This window comes from Aptenodytes patagonicus, chromosome 6, assembly GCF_965638725.1.
Source record: "Aptenodytes patagonicus chromosome 6, bAptPat1.pri.cur, whole genome shotgun sequence".
Classification (NCBI taxonomy): Eukaryota; Metazoa; Chordata; class Aves; order Sphenisciformes; family Spheniscidae; genus Aptenodytes; species Aptenodytes patagonicus.
In genome coordinates, this window is record NC_134954.1 from 43,131,540 (window position 1) to 43,155,477 (window position 23,938).

A 23,938-nucleotide genomic window follows, 5' to 3' on the forward strand; every position below is an offset into this window, starting at 1 on the left:
GGCTACGAAAAAAGGCAAGATGGTTGTATCAAGTTAAAAGATATAGCAGTATCTCACTACCAAAGAGATTATACCAAGTCTAATGAAGGAGAATCTAAGATCATAAACATGTAAATAGACACATATGATGTGATAAACATGTAACTGTACCAGCCATGTTCTGCTAGTTGCCTTCAGAACAGGAAAAAGGTGAAATAAAATTGCCTAATGGAAGCACGTATTCTCATAACCGTAACAGATATTCTTGATTCTAAGCAGGACAGAGTCCTGTAAAAGGGGAACAGGACACAATATACACTAGCAGGGGAGGAGAGCACAGGTGGAATCTTACTTGCAACTGCTTATCTTAGCCAAAGGTGTTACAGAGTGAAGATGTTACCGAGTGAAGAGAGAAAGTGAATTTGATTACCCAATCTATCCCATAAAATGAGACTCATAAGCAGATTCATTTAAAATCTATCTAACAAAATAGGAAAACAATATAACAAGCGTTGGTGTTTCAGAATTACTGTCTCCAAAGCAGTACGTGACATATCTAAACTTTGAATCCCAATAGAAAAATCTGTAATAGAGACACTGTACACAAATGAGAAAGTATATTATCACAGAAAATCCTAGAAATAGAAATACATAGAAACTCTCTCCATACAACTATCTGGAGATCCAGATCACTGACAAATTCTCACCTTCATGAACAGAAGATGTGATTTCCACTTTGAATTGGAGATACCCACTTACATGATCAGCTGGGAGCCTTCTGCCAAGATTATAGCTGAGAACCTGGTCTCTGCAAAACCAAAGATATTGGGGTTTTTTTTACAACTTAGCTGGTTTTATTTTTCCAGTATTTTGTGTCAGGGGCTTTCATCAGATAAGAGTCAGTATGATAGAATGTAGTTTTTATTAGAATCTTAAAATCAGCCACATACTCTGACTTGTATGGAAAAGCACGAACACCAACGATGGCGTAAAATACCTTTAGTTAACAGATTAAAACAACCTAACAAACTACGTTTGATCATTTCCAAGCACAGATTGTGCCCCTGCAATTCTTATACATCCCTAATCTCTTCTTAAGTCCTAAAGAAATCAAACTGCAAAGGATCCCCTTTCCCCTAACCTCCTCTTTTCCCCAACCCAAAATATGTTTTATAATTAACAAAACCTTTCATTTTTTAAAACCTTCTGCCCCCTTGTGGTTTTTATTATATACAAAATTCCCAGACAGTTTCTTCACATTTTAGTTCTCATTCAACAAAGCACTTCTGCATTCCTATTTAGAAAAGCTATTAATGCTCGGATTTAACTTCAAATACGTTCTTAAGGGTTATTGAATTCAGTGGGACTCAGACTTGATTAAGCACTTGCATCAGCTTGAGACTTAGGATCAGATCCTAGGCTATACGTTCTTATTAGGCACAGCCAGAATTCACAGCCCCAGCCCCCCTCAGCACAGCTGGGACAGCTGACGGGCAAGGAGGGGGCTGCTGAAGACCTCCATAGGAAATTACTGCTATTTACGCAAATAAATTTATACTGGTATAAACACCTCTCCTTTACTGGGAGCACTCCTACTGCAATATGAGTGACAGACTAAAACGAATGCAAGGTCATTACTGAAATAAGCTGCAGCAGTTTGCATCCAAACATTAACTTTTAGCAAAAAAAGTCCTGGGTGGACAACGTAAGGCAAAGCAGCCTCCCCACGTTGCTCTATGGGCCACATTACATCAAGTAATTATAGCAGTGTCTCCAGGATCTGTCACAGATTCATTGCTCTGTACTCCAATTACAATTCTCAACTAGACTTGGGGTGTCCTCAGAAGATTGCCATTTGGGATTTCCACAGTTTTTACATAAGGTTTATATTACCCTAGGCCGTTTGAGATTAGAGAAAACCATGACGTGAAAAACGTCTGCTCTGTATTCAGTTGAATTAATACTAGATGGTTCTCATGCTCATTTATCCTATTTTCCATGAAATTTAAAGCCACTTGGCCATTTTGTTATGCAAACTTGTGAGCTATGCTGACAGCTAAAAGTGGGGCAGAATTTTAGCACAGTCTGCCTAAAAATGGCTGGTTCTGGACTTCACCTTTTCATTCATTAATACTGATCATTAATACAGTGAAGGGCAAGTTAAGCATATGGCGTACTGTAAGTCCTTGGACTTTGTTCATGTAATTTTTCAAGTTCACATGTTAACCCAGTAGAGGATTTCAATTGTCCTTGACATCACCAAAATGAAAAAGAAGAAAGTGAAGATGTTTTACTTGCTTGACCAAAAACGAAATAAAAGAGAATTAGTGGTTGGTTGTATGTTTGGTACATTTCTACTTCACGTCTGTATTAACCACTCCTTTCCTTTGCAAAACTTCTGGTGAAATGTTGTCTGTCTTTACAATGTCTAGGAAAAAGGAATTCTGACAACTGATTAGCATGCAAAAAACTGTAAATGGACAAATAAATTACAGGTGAAGAGGCAAAAATATCTGCAAGAGTCGTTTAATGTCAGTTCTAGCAGCAGTATGGCAAAACCAAACTGATTACTTACCTATATTCTTGCTACATATTTATTATACAGCCCTTCCTTTCCTAAAAGGATTTGATATATCAAATATACAGAACTGAAGTATGGAGAAGAAAACAGGAAATGTCTTCCAGAATACCAGTTTGAAAAAGCAACAAGAACTGATGAACACAGCAAATGGGCAATTTACAGAACTCACAGCACTAGGAATCCCGGAGCAGAAAAACACTTTGGGGTTTAGCATGGAAAAGAACACCCTGAACTAGGTTTTGAAACCAGTCTGTATCACGGTGCTATTTTTGAGTGTCTTGCAGTGTGCAAATTTATTAGAAAAAGCTGCTTGCTCAACTTATCACAATTTGTTGAAACTCAAAGATGAAGCATTTCTTAGAAAAGTTAAATTGTATGTACACCCAAACTGCTCTTGGATACCACTACAAAACAAATGGGCAGGCTTTTTTTTTTTTAAATAAGTTTTGTATTAGAAGACATCATCAAAATTTTAAGCTACTCTTAAACTTTATTCTTACTTTACTTACCAGGGTAACCACCACTTTGGAAACTTAAAGCTGAAAACTGTTTTAAAATTGAACTTTATTTTCTCAATTTATACAACTTGTTACTTTGATGGACTATCTGTGAAAAAGGAGGCCGGTCATTTATACCCTGCTTTCTGTGCAAAAACGTGATGATACTGCCATGCCCTTAAACTTTCAGGGATGAACATAGGTGTTTTATTTCACACCACCGTTCCTCATGGGCCTCATCCAGTGGCCTTTTAAAGTTAATGGAGACACACTAACTTTAGCAGACTTTGAGTTAGGTCCTATACAAAACACACTTGAATAATTCAGTTCCTCCCACTGTCTTTCAAGGAATTATTTTTTCTAATTTGTCAAATATAGCATATATATGTAAAAAGGTATTAACAAAATAATATACTCTACAATTACTGCTCTATCTTAAATGTAAAATTATATTTTTGCGCACACTGCTGCATCTCTTGCAGACCTCCAGCCATTTGCTTCACACCTGCAATGTATCACAGTGCCTAACTACCAAGTCTCAGGCTCTTCTCAGTGCATACAGTTGCATGAAGGCCTCTTTGGATCATTCACTTCACTATGCTATGGTCCCCTCCAGTAACCATCATGAAGTATAAAACATCTTAAAAGTTTTGAAGTGACTTGCATCTCTATACCATAACAGTTAGCTATCAAAAAATGAACAGAAATTTTTTAAACTAGCACAACAGGTGAATTTTGAGTCCCATCAGTGCGCTATTCACAGCAAGAGGCAATTTTAATTGCGTAGTACCACTAGCACCCTGAAAAATAAGGAGTCACACAGCCTTGCAGTTCTGGCCAATTAGCTGAACAGGTATTAAATCTCTGATTATTAAACTGACAATTAAAAATACTTGAACTGTAAAAGAAGTGAGACAATAAAATGTGACTCTTCAAAAAAATTTGCACACAATCATGTAGTATTGTGATAATGCCTTGCTTCTTTACTAGCTAGCCAGAAGGTAACGTTTTTTGTGAGGGTAACATTTTTTGTGTAAAGAAATTAAGCTGAAAACACACACATACACACACACGTACATGCATTCAGAACAGGGTTAGAAACACTGACATCTTCCAGTCAGGCAATAAGGCTATTAAAATTCCTACTAAATTTCTTACTACAGACGCAGTAGAAATTTCCTGCTCTGCGCCAGTATCCTAGATGCGGAGTCTCCCTGATCAACGGAAGTTAGCATTAAGAATGTATTAATTTACCCAATTGCATGTCTCTCCAATAGTCTCTGAACTGGTATGGTTAACTTCCCAAGAAAGCGCTTGATGATCGGACGACTCTTGGCAAATTTGTCTTTAACCTCAATTTCCAGGACATCTGTTAGAAGTGCAACAAAAGAATGTTTCTGGAAGGAAAGAACATATTTGAAACCATATCAATACACCTTTATTCAGAAAGTATGTACATAATTACTACTAGCATGCAGTGAACTCCGAAAGCAATGATGGATGACAGTAGTTTCCATATTGCGAAATAATGTCAACATCATTTATTAAGCACTGTATGTCTGCATATGTAACTAGCCTCTCAGGAAACCCATACCGTTTAACTGTTCCTTGAAAATAATTGCTCAGTAAGAAACTGCACTGGATAAAAGCACTTTCATGGTCTACATCAGAAAGGAGAAAGCAATGTATCCTAGTGCTTGCTTTGATTTGGATAGTAGAAAGCAAAAAGAGAAGGAATCCTTGCTGTGATCGATCAGGTTATAGACAAGCAGGCAGGTCAATGCAGGAGGGAGGAGGAAAGTGTCTCACTCTAGGCTGTGCTCAGTGAACTAGCCTTCCAACACCACGCTTTGCATTCATTTTTTGTATGCATGACAGCAAGTCAAGAGGGCAATATGTATACAGTGCTCCTGAAAACACTGTAACTAAAGGAGGAGAATTTTCTATAGATTTTTGCCCCAAAGTTCACAAATCTTCTCAGCAAGCTCCAACAGAACCTTTTTCTGCACCTGGGGCCTTTAAACAACATGGTGCTAATTTATAAAAGATTTCTTCATGTCTGGTAAGATCATTCTTCCACCTTTCCCTACCAGGGAACACTATCACAGTTACTCTCTTCAGCCTAACGTCAATTTTCATGCAGTTTATGAATACTTCATATTTGAGATCTGTGCTGCTCTGTCAAGTCTGCCTGAAGATGGCCAAAAGATTCAAAAGTGGTACAGGGCAAATATATGAGCAGGCATGTTGGCAGACACACACACATACACACAGTGTGACAACAAACTCCCTTAGGAAAGCAAGCTTAGGAACCAAAGATTTTTATTTTTCCTCTAGATTTTAAGATATTTCAAATAAACAAACAAAAAAGTATGGTATAACCTACTCAGAAAAGCCGAGGTCATCTGGTTATACTTTTACTATCTGCCATCCTTAAGACCTCTGAGCAAATTGCAACCTGAGTACAATGCCTAATACGCGTCTGGCTAGATAGCTAAAGATGTATTGAACAAGGAACAAAAGAAGGAACAAACTCTTCAGTTCAGCTGTAGACGTCATCTAAATATATTCAAAACCAGCAATTAAATTGGGTCAGGAATAAAAACACTCTCCCATGCTGGGCAACTGTTGGAGCTGGGATCCTGTGATAAACAGAACCTAAACATTTGACGCTCTCAGTTTGCTATAAAATTGCAAATTATTTTGCAGAAAGGAGTAGATGTAAAACAGGATCAATTCTGCACCACTAGGACAGCATATGTAATGGGATCATAAGCTGCTGTCGTCAGAGCATTGCTACAGGGAAGATAACAGCAGTTAAAGCAAGCTGATAGAATGCGTGCACCAGTGAACATTATCGCTTTTCTAGTAAGCTTCAAAACCAAGGAGAACTGGAGGAGAAAAAAGGGGAAAAATAAGACTAGATTTTCTTTCTACCTACTGGATAGATGAATGGACAGACAGAAAGATGAAGAATCGATTTAGAGATTAGAACTCTGATTTTTTTTAAGATTTTAAGACTTCCACTCATCTACAGTCTTTCCCTCAACCAAGCACCCCAGAGCAGTGCTAATACAGGCCCTGCTCTGTTCTGCTTTACTGCTTGTTTGGTTTGATTATGATTTGTGGGAACATTTTCCAAAGCCCACTCAATTTTCCAGTCTTACTAAAGAACACATTAACATTCATCAAACACAGTATGGGCATCTGCTCATTAGAAAACAGGCACAGATCAAGAACACTGCTCACCGGTCCTGAAAGGGTTATGGACTTGTGTCAGTATTTTCACCTTGTTTCCTACATAAACATTTATCTTCAAAGGCACAGCCTGGCTCTTCTGTGCTCGAAGAGAGCTGTGGGACTGAGTTCCTTCTCTGAGACCTGCACAGCTTACCCAATATAAACACATCTGGAAAACTGGCTTCTGCCAAACTGCCATTTTTCCCCCCTTGCTGAGTGGTGCTGTAATGCCTCCCTGGGCTTTCCTTCCTACAGCAGTGCATACAGAGGCTGCACCAAAGAGCATCCCCTCTGCCTGACAAACTGAAAGCTTGCCACCTGCTATGCACAATGAGAATATCATTTGCAAATGAACAGTTGTTGCAATCACTGAGCATAAATGCTCGCTTATTGCACCTTTTCTTAAAGAGTCTTCTCACAACATATAATCCATTTTAATTAATTAATTTTTGCAATTTCAAGAAATCTACAGGGCTGTTGAACGAGTTTAACTCTTGTTAGCAGAGAAGGGAATGAAAACCTCTCAGCAGTGCAGCTTAAATACACAGCTTAAATAAGCAGATGATAGCTGTTTCTATCCAACAACAGGGTTCCCAAAATTACTACAATTTCTGTGTCAGTTTAAATAACTAGCTACAAAATAAGCTCACAGCCTTCAGAGAGCAACGACTAATGCACAGAGAGAAAATACAAGCCTGGTACACTGCATCAGCTGGCAGACAGCTCTCAAAAGGGATACATTACCTCTCTGTGCCAAACAGGATTAGTTGTGTTACTGATGATAGTCGACCTTCTTTCCTGGCCATGATGAGCAAATGTAGGAAATGTACTTTTCTTGCCTGGCTGAATGGACATCTTTAGATAAGGATCAGGGTTGAAGAACATGCCTTTTTTAAGTCCAACTGCTCTAATATCTATAAAGCAAAACAAGAAGGAAGGAAAAAGCAACTGAGTAAATTAAAGCTAGTTAACAAAGTAGCGCATTCCTATATTACCCAGGAAATCAATTCACCATAAACTACCAAATAAAGCAACTTAAAATTACTCATATGTTAACTGGATCCAGTGTACAGAAGACAGTTAAAGCAGGAAGTCAAGTGTTTTCCCAAGAGAATATGGGGAGGAAAGGTATCAACATCCTCATTTACATTTCAGCCTCCTGTCATTTGTAAAACAAAAAGCATGAACTTGTAACTCACAAATGTTTTTCTCGCTATGTAAGGTACTTCCACTCTTAAAAAGAAAAACCAAAAACCACAAAAAGCCATCACACAGTACTTGCTGTGTTTCTGGGTAAGGGGCTAAGACAAAAAAAAACGTACGGGAGGTAATGTAGTGAACTCACACTTTCCCAAAGCTGAGACTTTGATAAACATAACTTCAAATACTAATTATCAAGGTTGTTCTGGACTATGATGCACAGTTTCTCCCAACTTAGAAGTAGATAACCTGTCTCACATAAAAGGGGGCAAAGTTTTCGAAAATGCTTCTTTCTTCCTAGGGAAACCTCAGTACTGCAGCCCTTGCAACAATAAATAACAATTTCCTCAGGTGCATATTCTCATGCCTAAGGACTTTAACGATAGCACAAACTTCAACAAGAACAAAAAGAAAGAGGTATTTTTTTTATATAATATCAGATTTTAAACTTAACTGTAAAATATTTCTCTGTTTAGGTTTGCTGAAGCAAAGATTTTTGTGTCTTTCTCCATTATGCACTCCAATATGCTGCATGCAGTCTTCGTGACACTAACGCAACTGGCACACATATACTTAGATGAGCAGTTTATACATGCACGCAAAGTTCACTGCACTAAAATGAAATGCCACGCCTGTGGATTCAGTAAAAAAAAAAGTCCTACCCAATGTTCAAAATTAAGCCGCACAGTAGAAATACCAGGAAATAAAGGGTAATTGCCTTTAAAAGCAACAACTTTGCATGTGCAAATGAGCAACCAAAAAATGTTCTGGGAAATACCTTACAGACCTATCAGTCAATACACCTTTCAAAATGAATTTAGGGGACTCCTCAGGCTGACTCACAACCTTCTATTAAACACAATAGGTTTTCAGAATTCACAAACCAATTATTTTTATAGTACTCTATGTGAGTCTATACAACCTATCAGCTCTATCCCAGATAACTGCTCCAAGACCATTTAAAAAAGTGGGGGTTTTTTCTGCTCTAACCCTACAATCTCTAAATGTTTTCATTGCCTTTTCAAGATGCAGAAGCAAATTTTTTCTGTCTTTGCTCAAGCTGAATATGCTTTAGTCTCACACGAGACTTCCCATGGAATAAAGTGCTAATCAGAACAAATGAAGCTGGTAGGCTGTGTACCCTTACAGCTATTTTGCTATAGTGACAGAATAGCTGTTACAAGTAAAGATTTTTTTCCTTTCTAAACCACCATTTGCAGCTATTGCTTTTTTACTACTTCAAAGTGATGGAACCAGCTTGTATTTTATTTAGAGGCTAAGTTTTCCACTCTTCAATCTGAGAGGAACTGTCCCTTGTGCAAACTGGAAATCTCTCCAAATTTTCATGCTGGGATCCATCAAATCCATTTCTTTCACTTCTGGAGATTCAGGATTCTGGCTTGTTTTCAACAAACAGAAGTTCTAAAGAAATGACATCTTTCAAGCCACTAGAGTGTGCTCCTACAGAGGCTAATGAAGAAAAGTGTTCTATCTTAGAAGTTATTTAAAACAGCAATTTTTTGTAACAGTAATTTATGAAACACAGTAGTGTTGGTTTTTACCTGATAGGGTAAAGCTGACTAACTTCCGAGAGTGCTGGGCCCCAGAAGCACCTTCATCTGTGCCTTCTACTCCCATCTGAAGAGAAGGAAAAAAATGAAATATACCACAGAAGTTTTCATTTGCTTTGTACATGCCTGAGGACGATAATGCAATTGTAAGGTAGTATGCAGGGGAAGAATCTGACCAACTACTGCCTATTACCATGGACAGGCAAAGCTACAGCATTTGTTTCTAGGAAAGTATCTATTATTTATGCCACGCAGTGCTAATACACCAGTCCTTGGAATCTTCCAAACAGAACATATATAGGCTAATAAGAGTGTAGACACATATTAATCGGAGAAAAGGAGACTGTATTTTCTTACAGGTTTCCCTTTTGTAAAATAAAATCAACAGTAGAGATTGGTAATACATACCAAAGCACCGAGCTGGCCAGTGACAGCATGTGCAACTTTTGTCACTTTCCACAAATAGATAATTTACTGTGCAACAAAAACAAGCAAAAAGATCAAAAAGAGACTAACAAAAGCCTTCAGACCTATGAACAAAAGCTCCTTTTAAACAGAAAAATGCATCAGAGATCTAAATATTAATGTGGTCTAAAAGCTTATGCTTTACAGATTTTTCAGGTTTGGTTTCCCCTGAAATCTCTTGGTAGCTAAAGTAGTACTTCAAAATTAAAAGTTTCTCATGTATTAATGTCTTATTAATGTCTAGCTCTTTCAACTAGCAGAAGAATTCATCTTTCAAGACAGAGATGTGCATCCAGCTGAACGAAGCTATCTTTAAAGTCAAATGTTTCTCCAGGTAGGCACTGCACTCACTCCCAGACAGAAGAGGTGACACAGGCTGATGAAAAAGCTTCAGCCAAACATGGCACTGGGGATTAATACTAGTGATAGAACAGGAAGTCATCTGATCTACTGAACGATTGAAAAAAATAAGCTGAATAAAAACCCGCACACCTATGTGTGTAGATGAAGTACGTAAAGCCGTTTTGAGCAGCTGAAGAGTTGTTTGAAGGCTGAACTAGAAGTTATCAGATTGATAAATGAGTTCTGGAGCCGTGGTAGCCGCGAGGAACCCACTTTGCATTAACCAAAAATGTAATCATTCCTTTTTATATTGCTTTAAGCTATTTAATATCATTAGCTTTCAAATACTTCCCATGATGATCAGCAAGCACATTGGAATTTCAACAGAATTAGCAAACACGAAACTTCTCCTGTTGCAAAACTCTAATACTTTGTATGTAACAAGCAGTCAAAGTAAGTGGTAAAGAAACAGCAATGACGTTGATGCCATATGTCCCCACAGGCCTCAGCGGTCTTGTGAGGGAACACACCGTGCCAGCAAGCACCACTGCTCACCAACCAGCCCATTCTCTTCCCTTCACTGCTGGATTCACGATGTACCTCCGTTCTCAGGGCAAGACGTTTCTCAGAGTGCTTGAAACTATCACTTTCCCACCCAGCATGACATCATTACACCAATGACTTAATAAGGAGGCATAAGTGGTGACAGCTGGTAGTAAAATTATGAGGGCATCAAAAGCAATGGGTTAATTCCAGCCGGATCAGAGTCCCCTCGTCTGTGGACACATTCCCTGGAAGCAGCAAGAGGTGCATCCCCCTGGGATGGTGACACCATCCAGGCAGGGCCAGAGGAACGCTATGTATTTCATTGTACTCTTTTGGGCTTATTTTAACATGCATTGTTTTCTTGTTAAAAACGTTATTCATCAACAAAAAGGCCTTTCTCATTCTATACCTATTTTTCTGCTACATCACTGACTCTGTTTGAATAATATTGTTTACATAGCTAATCATTACTTCATTTTATAGAAAACAGGATTTGCCCACAATTCAGCTATAATAAAATTCATTGTAACAGTATTCGCTAGCACTTCCATGGTTTCGCAAAAACACCCTTTTACTGTTCCATTATGACCTGAACGACTCAATTTCTCTCTGCCAAGTACAAAATTTCATCCCAGCATACATGCTTAGATTTTTGCACTACAAAGGCTATCTCATCCGGTGTAACGCGGTGTTTCTCAATGCTAGATCAGCCCTTGCATTTCCACTGGTTCAAATGAGCTCACCAGAATGTTAGTTGCTTATCCAAAAATAAGATGGACTGAAATGCCTGGTGTGGTATGCCATCAGCATGAGGAAAACCAGAAACATGTCTCCCACCAAACCACGTAATGCGAAAACACAGAATGATCCAAGTAAGCAGGTAACTTATTGCAGCTTAAAAAAAGAGGGTGGGCACGCCGTGACTCTTACCACTTCCACAACCAGCATTTCTGTAGCAATAGACACAACCAGTGCCAAGAGAACAAAGTACTCTCTACGACACAGTGCTTAAGCACAACACCAAAACCATGAAAATGGTGTGAGGTATTAACATATAATAATAGGTATACTTATGTATAACTAACTCAATATGATATTTTTAGGAAGTCTCATCCTAGCTGTCATATGACATTCTCATCAGGGAAACTAACAGCTCACTATTACTGGAAGTCTGTATTGTTAGCGCACACAAAAACGTTTATATAAAATTATACCTTCTAGCAGCAGTGTAAATTCTGCAGAATACCCAGGACCCTGTGCTACCTTTCAAAGGAAAGAAATTTAAATAGTGACAGCTGGTTAACCCCTCAAGATTGACCAATGACTCTGAAAGACAGGTCTTCAGGTAGCTCTCAAGTAAATAAATGCATACTCAAAGACAGAAGTTCAGATGTCCTTTCGTGCAATGATTCTCAAAAATATCGGTGGCTTGTATGGTAAGGTCAAGAAAACACACAAGTTCAAATGTTTTCTCCATCCAATATAATCATTCTGCTTCTCAGTAACAATATAGTGCAGCACATAGCCCATTTTAAGGGTTACTTTGAGATGCATTTTTTTTCTTTGTTCAAAGTCAGGCTACCTTATGGTCTGTAGTTTATAAATTGATATTAACGACAGTGGCTGTCAAGCTCATTAACTGTAACACATTTACATGTTTCTGTAAAACATCAAGAATTCATATGCCTGCTGCGAAACAATATTATTCATGGTCAGATCTGACAAAGATCTGACAATTAAATGATGCTATCATCTAGGCCTGTAATTCTAAGAAAAAGAAGAAAACATTTGGTATAATGAGATATAAAGTCTAGTATAGCACATACAATTATCATATAGCCATAACATGCACTTGTATATAATATACAACGCTGAAAAAGCGCAGGATCAGAATAAAAGCTATTAGTCTGAATAACTTGTGCTCTACAGTATCTTCAACATTGCTGTTGTCAAGACAATATCCTGACATACATGATCTTAAATATTTGTCAGCTAATATCAACGAATCAAATGCACTGTGAAACTCCATGTCAACTGAAGAGCTAGCCTATTAGATAAATTACTTCCATCAGAAGCACCTGGATACAAGTTTGGAAGGCTCTTATTCCAATACGTATTTAAACAACTAAAAAAAACTCCTCTAAAACTTTTAGTATTTCAATAGAACAAGTCTCATAATGAAAGCATAGTAAGGCAGCAATAATACTTAATAGTCAGAGAATTATCTAAGTTTCAGTGGTATATGAACACAAAAAAGTCAGTAATTTTTGCAAGAGCAGTTTTGTCCAGTCTCATTTTTATACTAATTATTGCTATCTCAGCAACAATTTCATTTTTAATATTAAAAAATAATAAGAAATTGAGACTTTTAATAAGGATTCAGTTTGAGTTAGATAACCAGTATGAAAAATTTCTACTATGATGTTAAAATTACAGCAAACTGTAAGCCGCGAAATTGAAAGCAAGCAAAATCAAGTTCTTAGCATAAAAGATTTCAGCTAGGCTTTGTGATTTTAATGGTATTTTACCATGAAAAATACAAAACCAAGAAAAGCATTTCCCAATTTTAATGATTTTTGTCAGGCAATATAGTTTTTTGCAAAAATCGCAGTTAATGGTAAAACTAGGAGACATATCAATAGGTTTGTCTGGCAGTTAGTATTATCATCTTATAAAAATACAATTAACAAATAGGCTAAACTTACCATCACAGCAGGGTTTTTCACAGTGATACATGGAGTAGTAGCTCGGAGGGCTCCACTAACACCATGGTAGTATTTAAAACAGATCTTTATTTCAGCTGGAAAACAAAACAAAACAAAAATCGTATTAAACCCTTCATGACTGATCCTAGGGAAAAGAGAGACAACGAAAAGGAACACGTGCATACAAGGAGTCATAGTTCACTTCTGTTCACGGAGTCCGAGTTTAGGCAGTTCCCTGATATGTCTTCATTGTAACATCACACAATAACTGTAACTGAAATATATTTTCTCTCAACCTGCAGAAAATTGGAAACCTGTCTCAAAGAAAGTCTGAATGAAGTTTTTAGCTAAAGAGCTGGTAAATACTGCCTTTTTTTTTTTTAAATTGTTAATTTTAACTATATTTCTACTCAGTCAGTAAAAAACCAACAGCTCATTTTTTCCAGCTCTTACAGCGATATGTCCACGGTCACTATTGGGTAAGTATTCACAAGCCACAATTCACACAAAGCCACTTCTGTATGGTTTTTTTATGGGTCCAGAGGGAAGGAAATGAGATTGGTATTGGTCTCTGAAGACAAGTTCATTTCAGCATAATAGGGTTAATGTGAATTATTATTTTTCAGCAGATTTGTAAGTTGCAAATGAAATAACAACTACACGTTTTATTCTTAAATTATTTAATCATTTGAAAATGGGACCTCTCTCTACAGCCTTACACACAGAGGTGGTACTAAAGGTATTATATCTTGCTGATCTATGAAATAGTTAAAGCAACTGCTTTTTTTTGCTTCTCAAATGGAAAGTAACACATTTTGATGAATGCTTTAACATATATTATGCTGACATGATGATTTAAACAGTGGCATCCTTTTTAGGCAGTTTGGGGATTTTTTCATATGGAAGCAATAATTCTCAAATGAACTACTTACCCCTATAGTAATTGTGATAGAAGGGAGAACAGCACAGGTGAACATGTGCTAAGTGCCCCGAGCCCTTCAGCAGCAGCGGCGGCTAGGCGACACGCCTTGCACTTCTTTTTCCTAACCTTAGGCAAGTGTACAGAGAACAGAAAGGCTATAAGTGTCCCACCACCCTCTCACAGCCAAAAACAGGATTGCAGAGAATCAGGGTAGAGAATCAGGATATATTTTCCTGGATTATAACACAACTCTATTTTCTGTAAGATAACTGTGCTTTTTGTTCTGAGTTGATTCTTACAAGATGGAGGAGAAAAGAAATCATTAGATCATCCATTCTGATCTTTATTGTGCTCTTTGCTGCCCCTTCTCCCCTTCACAAAATGAATGTTGACTCATGGACTCCAGAACTATACACAGTACCACAGCATCACCCTCACCAAAGCTCAATGGGGGGGCAGGGTTGGGGTGATCATTCCTGTGGTCCTACAAGACGCTCCTCTGCTTATATATCCAAGACATGCATTACAGCTCCTCGTCACAGGTTACATAGCAAGTTGATGTTGAGGTGCAGGACACATGGCCTACATGCCTTTCATTCTGAAGTCAACAATATCAAAATTAATTTTATTTGTCTGTTTTTATTTAGCCTAGCTTGCTAAATCATCCTATATGGATCTTCAATTGCTTTTATCTATTCCATTAATTCTCATATCATCCACAGATGAAATCAATAGGAACCCTGGATTTCAAACCACTGATGAAAATGTTTAAAAGCACTGTATCTTTTATTAACTCCTGCAGAGCCTCACTAATAAGATTTCGCTCTTTGTGTAACCTGTCAAACCTTTTACTATCGTTTAGTATCCAAAAATACCCTTGATGCTGGTAAAGTAAGAGAATAAATAGACACTACTTGAGGATGAGACAAAATACTGTAAAATGCAAGCTCTTAAAGTTTTGATTCTGCATTAGCCCTAACAGGTGTTCTGGCATTCTGGTAGGAGTGGAGATGCAAGTATGGCTGATCATGGTGGAAAGCTATTAAGATGCTGTTCAATGTACTCTTGAAAGCTCATTCTATATGAGTAGGATCCACCATTCAATGACCTGTCTTCAGAAATACTTCAACAGGAAATTAAGAATAGAGCATCTGGGTATCTCCCCTTTGTGTGTTGGGACCTTCTGTTACCTAACAGGGGAAAAAAAAAAGGTAACTTACCTAATTCTGCAGCTTATATTTCTGCTACTACGTCAGTATAATCAGCTATGAAAAAGAGTTACCGAGACATTTGCTACTAGGATGATTCTTGTCAGACTCTGGAGGAAGTTGCATGACACATACATGAAGGAAGCTTGAAGCACTTTATTTTGGAACACATGGTGAATGTTGGACCATGTTTCTGGTCCCACTGAATAAAGTTTTGTTTGCTAAATTGCATTTACTGCAAACAAGAGTAGTATGTTTAACCGAAGCCTGACCTCCACTGTTGTTCCTCTGCATTCTTCCAACCCAGCAGAACAGCTATAATTATGGCTGCCCTTGATCCTGTGGGATTTTTCCCTATCTGGAACAATCTCTCTGTTTTCCTTCTCCATTGGGATAACTCTTCTGCGTGAGGTTGATGAGGGTTTACTTCTGGGCATAGAAAAGGCCACAGGCAGGCAGAAATGGCTACAGGCAGGAAGAAATTACAGCGGCCAGTTCAGACAGACCAGAGGATGTGCATGAAAGTTTTGGCAGTTCAATTCCTCTGACTTGGTTTAACAGTATGTCAGTAGTTCTAAAATACAAAACTGCAATGTTTTGTATATGGTTTTGAGACATACTTCAGCTCTCAAGGAATCATGCTGTATTTCATTACTGCGAGACAAAATACCCACTTATTCCTACTCAGAAGGATCAGAAATCCATCCTGCAACCCTGCTCAGCCAAAAAGGATTATTTATTTATTTTTAAATTTGCTGCAGTTATAGGTCAACATTTATTTACTATCTTCCTCCCAGAACAAAGAGGAGGCACCTCAGAACTACCCTTCAAAGGAAAGCGTCTGGCTGATGGTGCCTCCAGGGAGTTAGGAGGTGGAGGAGCTGCTGGTCCCACTTCCTCCTCCTTACAGCGGAGTTCACACACAGTCAAAACATGCTCTATTTACCACAAGGCTTTACAGCAAAGTTCAAAATGTAAACAGGATTTCTAATGACCTACAAAGGTTTATCAGACCTAAAACTTATGGGTCAGAACCTGCAGGCTCTTCCTAAACCGAGCAATTCTGTTGACCTACCAACAATACTTATATCCAAATGGACACACAAGAATTTCTAGCTCACATAAAATTGACTTTCAGCACTTGCAAAAGTTAACAGGATTTATACCAAGTGCTGGACTCTCCACATTGTAAAATATATATATTAAGTAACCAGGACTCAAGTCTCGAGTATCTCTTAATCACACTGGGAACGTATTATGAAAGCATGGTAAGACAACGAACTATTTCCCCAAGACTTCTACTTTCCAGCTACATTGCTCAGCTTTATTGCGATCCAAACTTTATGTTTTCAGAGAGTTTCTGGAGCTGCTGTTTATTCAGTCTGTTGTCACTGACTACCTTCTCTCAATTCATCACTTCAGAAAAGAACCTAGCGATGGAAAGGTTATCAGCTGCTGCTTCTATCCACAGACAGTCCATAACATGATGGTGGACAGAAGTTTGTTATATATTCTTACTACACTGACATGTACATTCCCCGAAAGGCTGAAATGCAATGCTACGAGCTTTGGATCCTCAGATTTCTTTCTCTCAATGACTTCTACGAGCATACAGTACTTTTCAATACCTGTATGTGGCTGGTGATAGAAGAAAACAATGTTTGATTCGAGAAATAGATCTGACGATCCCTTTCATAGAAACTACATTAAAAAAAATAATCTTCAGGACTAATTCCTAGAAATAATTAGAAAAAGCAGAGCACTTAAAAACACAGTGTGGAAACTTTTTCTCCCACTTCCCAACAGAAGCAGCATTGATTTGGTTTGGGCTTTATACAGCACTACACACAGGAACAGCAGACCTGGTGTCAGCATTGTGTTGACGGGATTAACACAAGAGAAGCTGTGCTTGAAATTTAGCACGAAATTGTAAAATGGGCTACCCATCACAAGCATGCAGACATTGCCAAAGTGAATATGGGTTTGCGAGACTGGATCTTGTATATAGCAAGAACACAATCCCTTCATAGGACCAGAGACAGCTAAGTAATTTTTTTCATGGCTAATAATGGTAGAAACTGCAGTTAATACTTAACAGTACAAGAAATCTTAAGAGGAACCCTGTCAATTCAAAACGCTGAGGATCTAGCTTTTTGACATTTCTTGTACTGTGTTATCAGAAAAAATGTTGATTAGAATATTTTTTTCTTGATGACTGATGGATTCCTGAGCTCCAGATATATTAGAAAATAGGTATCTGTGGCTGTTCCTGATAGAACACATCTCAGCCTACTACCTATAAATAAGGCCCCATAAATACACAGACCTCTTCAGAAACAGTAAGTTCAATTATCTGTAAACAGGACTTTAATATTTAGGGAGTTGAGTTCAATACCCTATAAATACACAGGCTTCCTCTGAACTGTTCCGTACTACAAACTGCACAATAGCACGTGTCACCTACAGAGTTTTCCCAGTTTCTTTCACTCCTCCCACCACTTTGCTTTCATGTGTTTCCTTCAGGGGAAAACTTGCACTTCTCATTTTTTTTTCCTGCTGCTTCTTCCCTCAACAAGCTTGCTTTGTATGTGATCTGTAATGAAAAAGTTAGTAACAGTAAATCCAGCAAGGGAAAGAGATCTGTACCTGACCACAGGACTATTTGCTGTCTCTTTAAAGAAAAACATGACATTTCAGAACAAAAACTATTTTCATTCATGAGGGAAAAAAAATAACTGTACCTAGCTCTGTGTTCTTGACACCACACACGCCCCATTATCACTGACATTCCTCCAGACATCATACAAATCACCAGAAGTTCCCTCTTCATTTAGAAATAAGACAAAAATGGAATTGGGGTATCTATGATTCTTTAAAAATTATCACACAGCCATATAAAAAGTGATATATATGTTAATTAATCTGAACACTCTGTAAAACCATAATCCCCTTCTTTAAAAGCCACTAGCTGTTATCATTTTATAACCATAGTTTATAGCTCAGGTCTGTTACATAAAAATGCTGGAATTAACAAAGGTTTCTGAGACTCAAACATTGACACTTGAATTTCAGCAGAACTGCATGAAATTACAGTGTTGTACTTCACTCTATGGACGATACACTCTTGCCTCTTAAATAATAAAGAGATCAGCTTACACCAAGTAATAGCTTGCTTTTAAAACGTCACTAATTCCCCGAAGTCCCCCACTTTCACTACCTTTTTACTGCCTTTAATACTTTAACTTTGCCCATCAAAAAATTGCTTTAGGACAGAAAGATACTCAGAATACATAAACTTTGAATACATAAACACATGAACATAATTCTAGAAGAATGCATTCTTTCCAGGAGACTGATAATTCAGGGAAACAAATGCGTTTGCTGTAAGAACAGTTTGCTCCAGGTAATACCCCAGTCAAATGAAATGCCTATATTAGAGATGGAATCACCCCACGCTACATTGAGAAGGGATGGGCAGAGGCACCTCCAAAAGACAACTCAAATCCTAGCTGGGTTATAGCAGCCTGTGGAGGTAAACAGTGCTCCCGGTTAACTGCATGGAAACTGCACAGCAGCTAATACTTCCTGGACACCGCAGCTAGATGCCAGAAGTTAACTTGGGCTCAATCCATGGCTCCCTGCAGATATAAACACATGCCCTCCAACATTCAATGAGGAAAAAGCTGACATCACAAACTCATCTGAAAAACACGAGAGCATGTTCTGTGAAACTTATTTAAGAAAACTTTGTCACTAGAACAAATTCATTCATTCACATTCAGGCTTTACAAAGCTGTAAAGGGAGATGCAATGCAGGGAAAAGGCACTGGGTTAAACCCTAATTTTTCCCAGCTGAACCCAAACACCTCATAGACAACTGCAGAAATTTAGCAATGCTCTGCACTGTCCTGCTATTTCCTTAGCACAACAGTTCAGTGAACACAACCTTTTTGTTTGGACATTTAGCATTCTATTCTCTGCATCACTTTAACGATGTACCTTTTCGATTACTTCCCACTGGGAACAGCACAGCGTAGCAAACAACACAGCAGAACACAAGTTCCAAAGCGGCTGCCTCTGGGTACTTGCCATCTCCCTCAGCAGGTATATCGTAGAATTTATTTTACAGAAGGAATGATAAAAAAAAAAACTAGAAAGTGACTTAAACAGACTTACAGAAAGCTTTTTAGATAAACTAGGATCAATAACAGAAAGTGCTTGTGTCCCAGTGGTCTCTCTTCATCTAACCTGCTTCAAAGGAAACTACTTGGACAAATGGTTGTTCAGATAACAGAGCCTACCTATCCCTGCCAGCCGCGCTCACTTTGCTGTCACTCTGGGACATTCTTATTTACAGTCATGAGCATTGCCTATTATATTGCAGTTTGACAAAGCATTTAATTATAATCTAACCTTCAAAACAAAACATTGGGGATATTATGTGCTTAAGGAAGTCAACAAGGCTTGCCACAAATGTAAAAAATACAAGACCTGATCCTGTTTCAGTTATTTGTGATACTCAAAAATAGCTGTTAAGAGACAACAGATATAAATAGCAGAAGAATAATAGAAGTATTTCTAACTCTGTGTATGTGTTTATAAATAGGATAGGGACAATAACCATGACAGACAGACCACTGAAAGGGCGCTGGTTGCAGGGTGCTACATAGATGAGTGTTCCAGGCTCAGAACAATTCCATGTGAGAAAACCATGACCTTCACAGGATTTAATTTAAATGGCCAAGAAATATGAAGACTGGATACAAGTAATGAATTATGTTGATAGAACATTCATTAACATTGACCATTTTGGTCAAAACCACTAAAAATACTAAACTGTGCTCATATCTCTAGTAACAACTCTTTGCTACAGCAGCCCTTAAAAGCTAAAAGCACATCAAGTTCAATTATTAAACGGATTATTTTTTTTCCTTCAATATATATTAGCTTTTTTAACAAAAAAGGGAGCTGGGAGTCTGTTCTGCTAGCTACAGAGTATGGCAGTTTCAGTTTCAATACACTGTTTTTGCAAAAGTTATAATTTCATGGAAATAGGGACCGAATACAGAGAACTCCACACAAAACCTCACTTGTAACATGATACCAGTGTAATGCAAACACATATATTACCACGTTTTCTGAATATATCTCATAGTCTACTCATGCCACAAACCCGAGATTTTAAGTACAGAACAGACAGCATCTGTGCAGTCACTGCATCCGAGTATCGCAGTGTGGCACCAGAAGTAATTTAACCACAAACATCCCAAGGGTGATTTGGAAATGATTGATGTGACAAGACTGGCAGTCTCTGGATGAATCCCAACAGCTGCCACTATGGATTACTGTTCAAGACATAAAGCCACAGCATCAGTAAAGAAAAAATATGCAAATCAATATATTTCTATTCTATTCACAGTATCAACTGTTATAAATAACAACAAAGACATTATACTACAGATAAAGTAGGTGAAGGTGTTTCTTGTGGATACTGTAATTAATACTCATGGGACCAAGGCTATAACTTATAAATACAAGTCCAATCCAGTCTCAAAGGAGGCTCTTGGCCTATGCCTTGTTAACGAACCAGGCAGGACCACGGTAGGGACTCAAGTACGAGCATACGACCATCCATACTGCTGAACAGTGACCGTGCATCCTTGACACAGGGGGAAGGGTTGGCTGCATGGGCACAAGCCATGCTGTGTCACTTGCTCCCCACAGCAGAAAATAGCTCCTGGCCTGTTTTACCTACTAGAACATGTACAGCTTTTAACTTCTGGGGACTTTGCACATGGAAGTGCATAAGCACCAGTCACCTGTTGCGTGACAGTGACTGCACTATGCTGAATCTCCCTCCTATGGCACCTCCGACATGATCTGTCCTTCCCCATACTGCAGGAAACTGACTTAGAAGCCACAGTTTATAAATGAGCCACAGCTTTTATCAACTAGTCTTCATAAACTCAAGCGTCCTTGCACATGCTTTTTCTATCACCAGCCTTTCCATGGATCATTTCACTCCATCCTTCTGCTAGCGCTGTTCTCCATAAGGAATACCATCCTCTCTGTTCCACCATGATGCCCCAAAGGGAGCCCCTGCCATCCCAAGCTCACAGACTGCTACACCCAGAGAAACACTCCACCATCTAATATCACTCCTGGGTTAATTGCAGCCTCCCTTGCACCAGAGACTAAAGGTCCTGATGTACTTAAGGACCTAAACAGTCTGATGTCATGCTAAATACCAGATGACCATGCGAAATGCGAAAGCATTAAGTTGTGTTGCACCTTCACGCTATTGCCACTTGTTCCAAATAATACTCCTTGAACTTGTTCTTTCCTTTTACAGGAGAAGGATGAAAACTGTTTGTAGAGCTGCGGCCACATTTGGCAATCCTTCTGTAGTTTACACAGCAAACAACTTGAGAGAGCCGTCTAGTGAATCATTGTTTTCCTTCCCCCACATTTTAGCAAGCCTCTGAGCCGGATGTTTTAAAGCCATCTCTACTACGTGAGTAAGGAAACACCATCTCAGGCACACTGATGCTCAAATTCACCTTCTTGAATCTCTAAAATGACAGAATTCCCTTTTGCGCTTACATGGCACTTTTGCTCTTTCCCCAGGGAAAAGAAAGAGGAGCACCTGCCACTGTACTGATTGGCTCTGCAGTTCAGAGCCACTCACTTTGTCTCGAGGTAACAGCTTAAGGACAGCAGCTCTTTGTGACAGAGCTGGACTTTGTACTTTGCAAGTATTTTCTTTCTCCTTTGCATACTCTTCCCCCCTTCCCCTTCCTCAGTCACTCCCCTCAGAGGCTGCTTATAATTCTGGAATACATTAAGTTCATTTCTCATTATTTCACTGTTGATTCCTTTGATTCTCCCTTCTCAGGGTAGAGTCTACAGAATTTTTTCTGTTGATTTTTGTCTAAAGCAAGTCAGAGTTTTCTTTTATCATCCTTGTTTTGCTAATTTTGGATGCTTTGGGGGGAATTAATGTGTGTTTTTAGTATGAAGATGATGAGACTCTCCCTGCCCTTCTTTCAGCAGGTTGCTTGATCTGAATAGAGCAGATGGCAAATTATGCCTTTACATGTTACTTGCTTGGGAAATAGGAGATGCTGAATCCATAGGGAGGAATTTTAAGAGGAATAAATTGAATGACTGGAAAATTGAGTTACAAGACTGTGGATATACAGTAATGTGCAATTCAGAAAAATGCTTATCCAAGGCCTACCTTTAAACATAAGCATAAATTCCACAGACCTCAGTGAAACTACTAATAACTTTACAATTATGCTCATGGAAAAATAGCTTCCCAAATTAAGGCTTAAGATGCTTTTCTTAAAAGACACAAATCTGAGGATTGCAGAAGGAATCTGAGGCCCAATCCAGCTGACTCCCACTGATTAACATTAATGTAATTAAAATGGAAATACTCCTTCTGCATGAGATTCATTTGCATATGGTTTGTTAGAGATGCTATCATCCTCTGCACTTCGTCCTACAGAGATGTTACATTACTGGTGAAAAGATATGTAATGTCCCTAAGCTCTGACACTGCTAGGGAAAAAACATAACCAAAGTCTTTGGGATAACACGCACGCTGACTGATCTCAACTCATCACTCAGCATTAGTAACTTCCGTTCCTTTTCTTGCCAAAAAGACAGAGAACTTCAGGCCAGTTTTGACTGTAAATCCTAAAGGATTATTGTTGTTATTTAGCATAACTCTGTTAACAAGCATCATCAGTCCTCATGGCCAGAGCTGGTTCAAGGCTTCTCAGGCTTGCAGCAAACATCCCCCTCCTCTCCTTATGTAGAGCAGGAAGCCTGCCAGTCATATAGGTATAGCAGTATGTAGGCAGTGGCAATTAAGCACTGTCTGTGCTCCAAACATGAAACAACTCCGAGCCAGAAAACCCTGTAGTAACATAAGCCCAGCTCTAACTCAGTTATACACCTGACTTACCATCAGCCTGCTGGAGCTTCTACACGTCAGAGCACAAGCAATAGCTAGAGGACTGGGTCAACAGCAATGTCATCGAGTTCAAGAGAGACTTGCAAGTCCCTGCACCAGGCATGGAACAACCCCGTGCATCACTATGGCCTCTGAACAGATGGGTAAAGCTGCAGCCCTGCTGAAAAGGAACTGGGCTCAGGATGGACACCAGGTTGAATACGAGCCAGCATGTGCTCTCATCGCAAATACGACAAACCACCTCACAGACTACATGAGAAGGTGTGTGGCCAGCAGATAGATGGAAGTTACTGTTCCCCTCTACTTGGTACTGGTGGGGACACACCTGGAATACTGTGCCTAGTTTTGGGCCCCTAAGTTCAAGAGCATGGAGAAAATGGAGAGGGGACAGCAGAGGGCTACAAAAATGGTTGGGGTGGAGAAAACGTGACCTATGAGAAGAGGCTGAAGGAGCTGACCTTGTTTAGTCTGGTGAAGAGGAGGTGAAGGCAAGACAAATATTATAAATTCAACTCTCTCCAGTTCTATCAGAAGATTTAAAAAAGCGGCAATGCCCCCAAATTTAAGCTTTGGCCAATCAGATTGGATGCCAGAGAAATCTATTTAACCAGAGCAATACTGCAGCACTGGAAAAGGTTATCTACAGCATCTGTGAAATCTCTGTCCTTGAAGGTTTTCAAGACTGTGCTTTACAAACC

The 23,938-nt window shown here is 38.8% G+C and overlaps 1 protein-coding gene across 4 annotated transcripts in view; it reads right to left on the reverse strand.

Moving 5' to 3' along the window:
- Window positions 1-23,938, reverse strand: part of HECW2 (HECT, C2 and WW domain containing E3 ubiquitin protein ligase 2) — a 175,675-nt gene that overhangs the window by 63,360 nt on the left and 88,377 nt on the right. For all 4 annotated transcript variants that reach the window (XM_076342260.1, XM_076342258.1, XM_076342259.1 and 1 more), the window contains 5 exons: window positions 13,127-13,221; window positions 9,060-9,135; window positions 7,042-7,211; window positions 4,312-4,454; window positions 687-787 (listed from right to left, as the gene is read on the reverse strand). In XM_076342260.1, coding sequence (XP_076198375.1) covers window positions 687-787; window positions 4,312-4,454; window positions 7,042-7,211; window positions 9,060-9,135; window positions 13,127-13,221 — 585 coding nt within the window. The remainder of the gene's footprint in view (window positions 1-686; window positions 788-4,311; window positions 4,455-7,041; window positions 7,212-9,059; window positions 9,136-13,126; window positions 13,222-23,938) is intronic.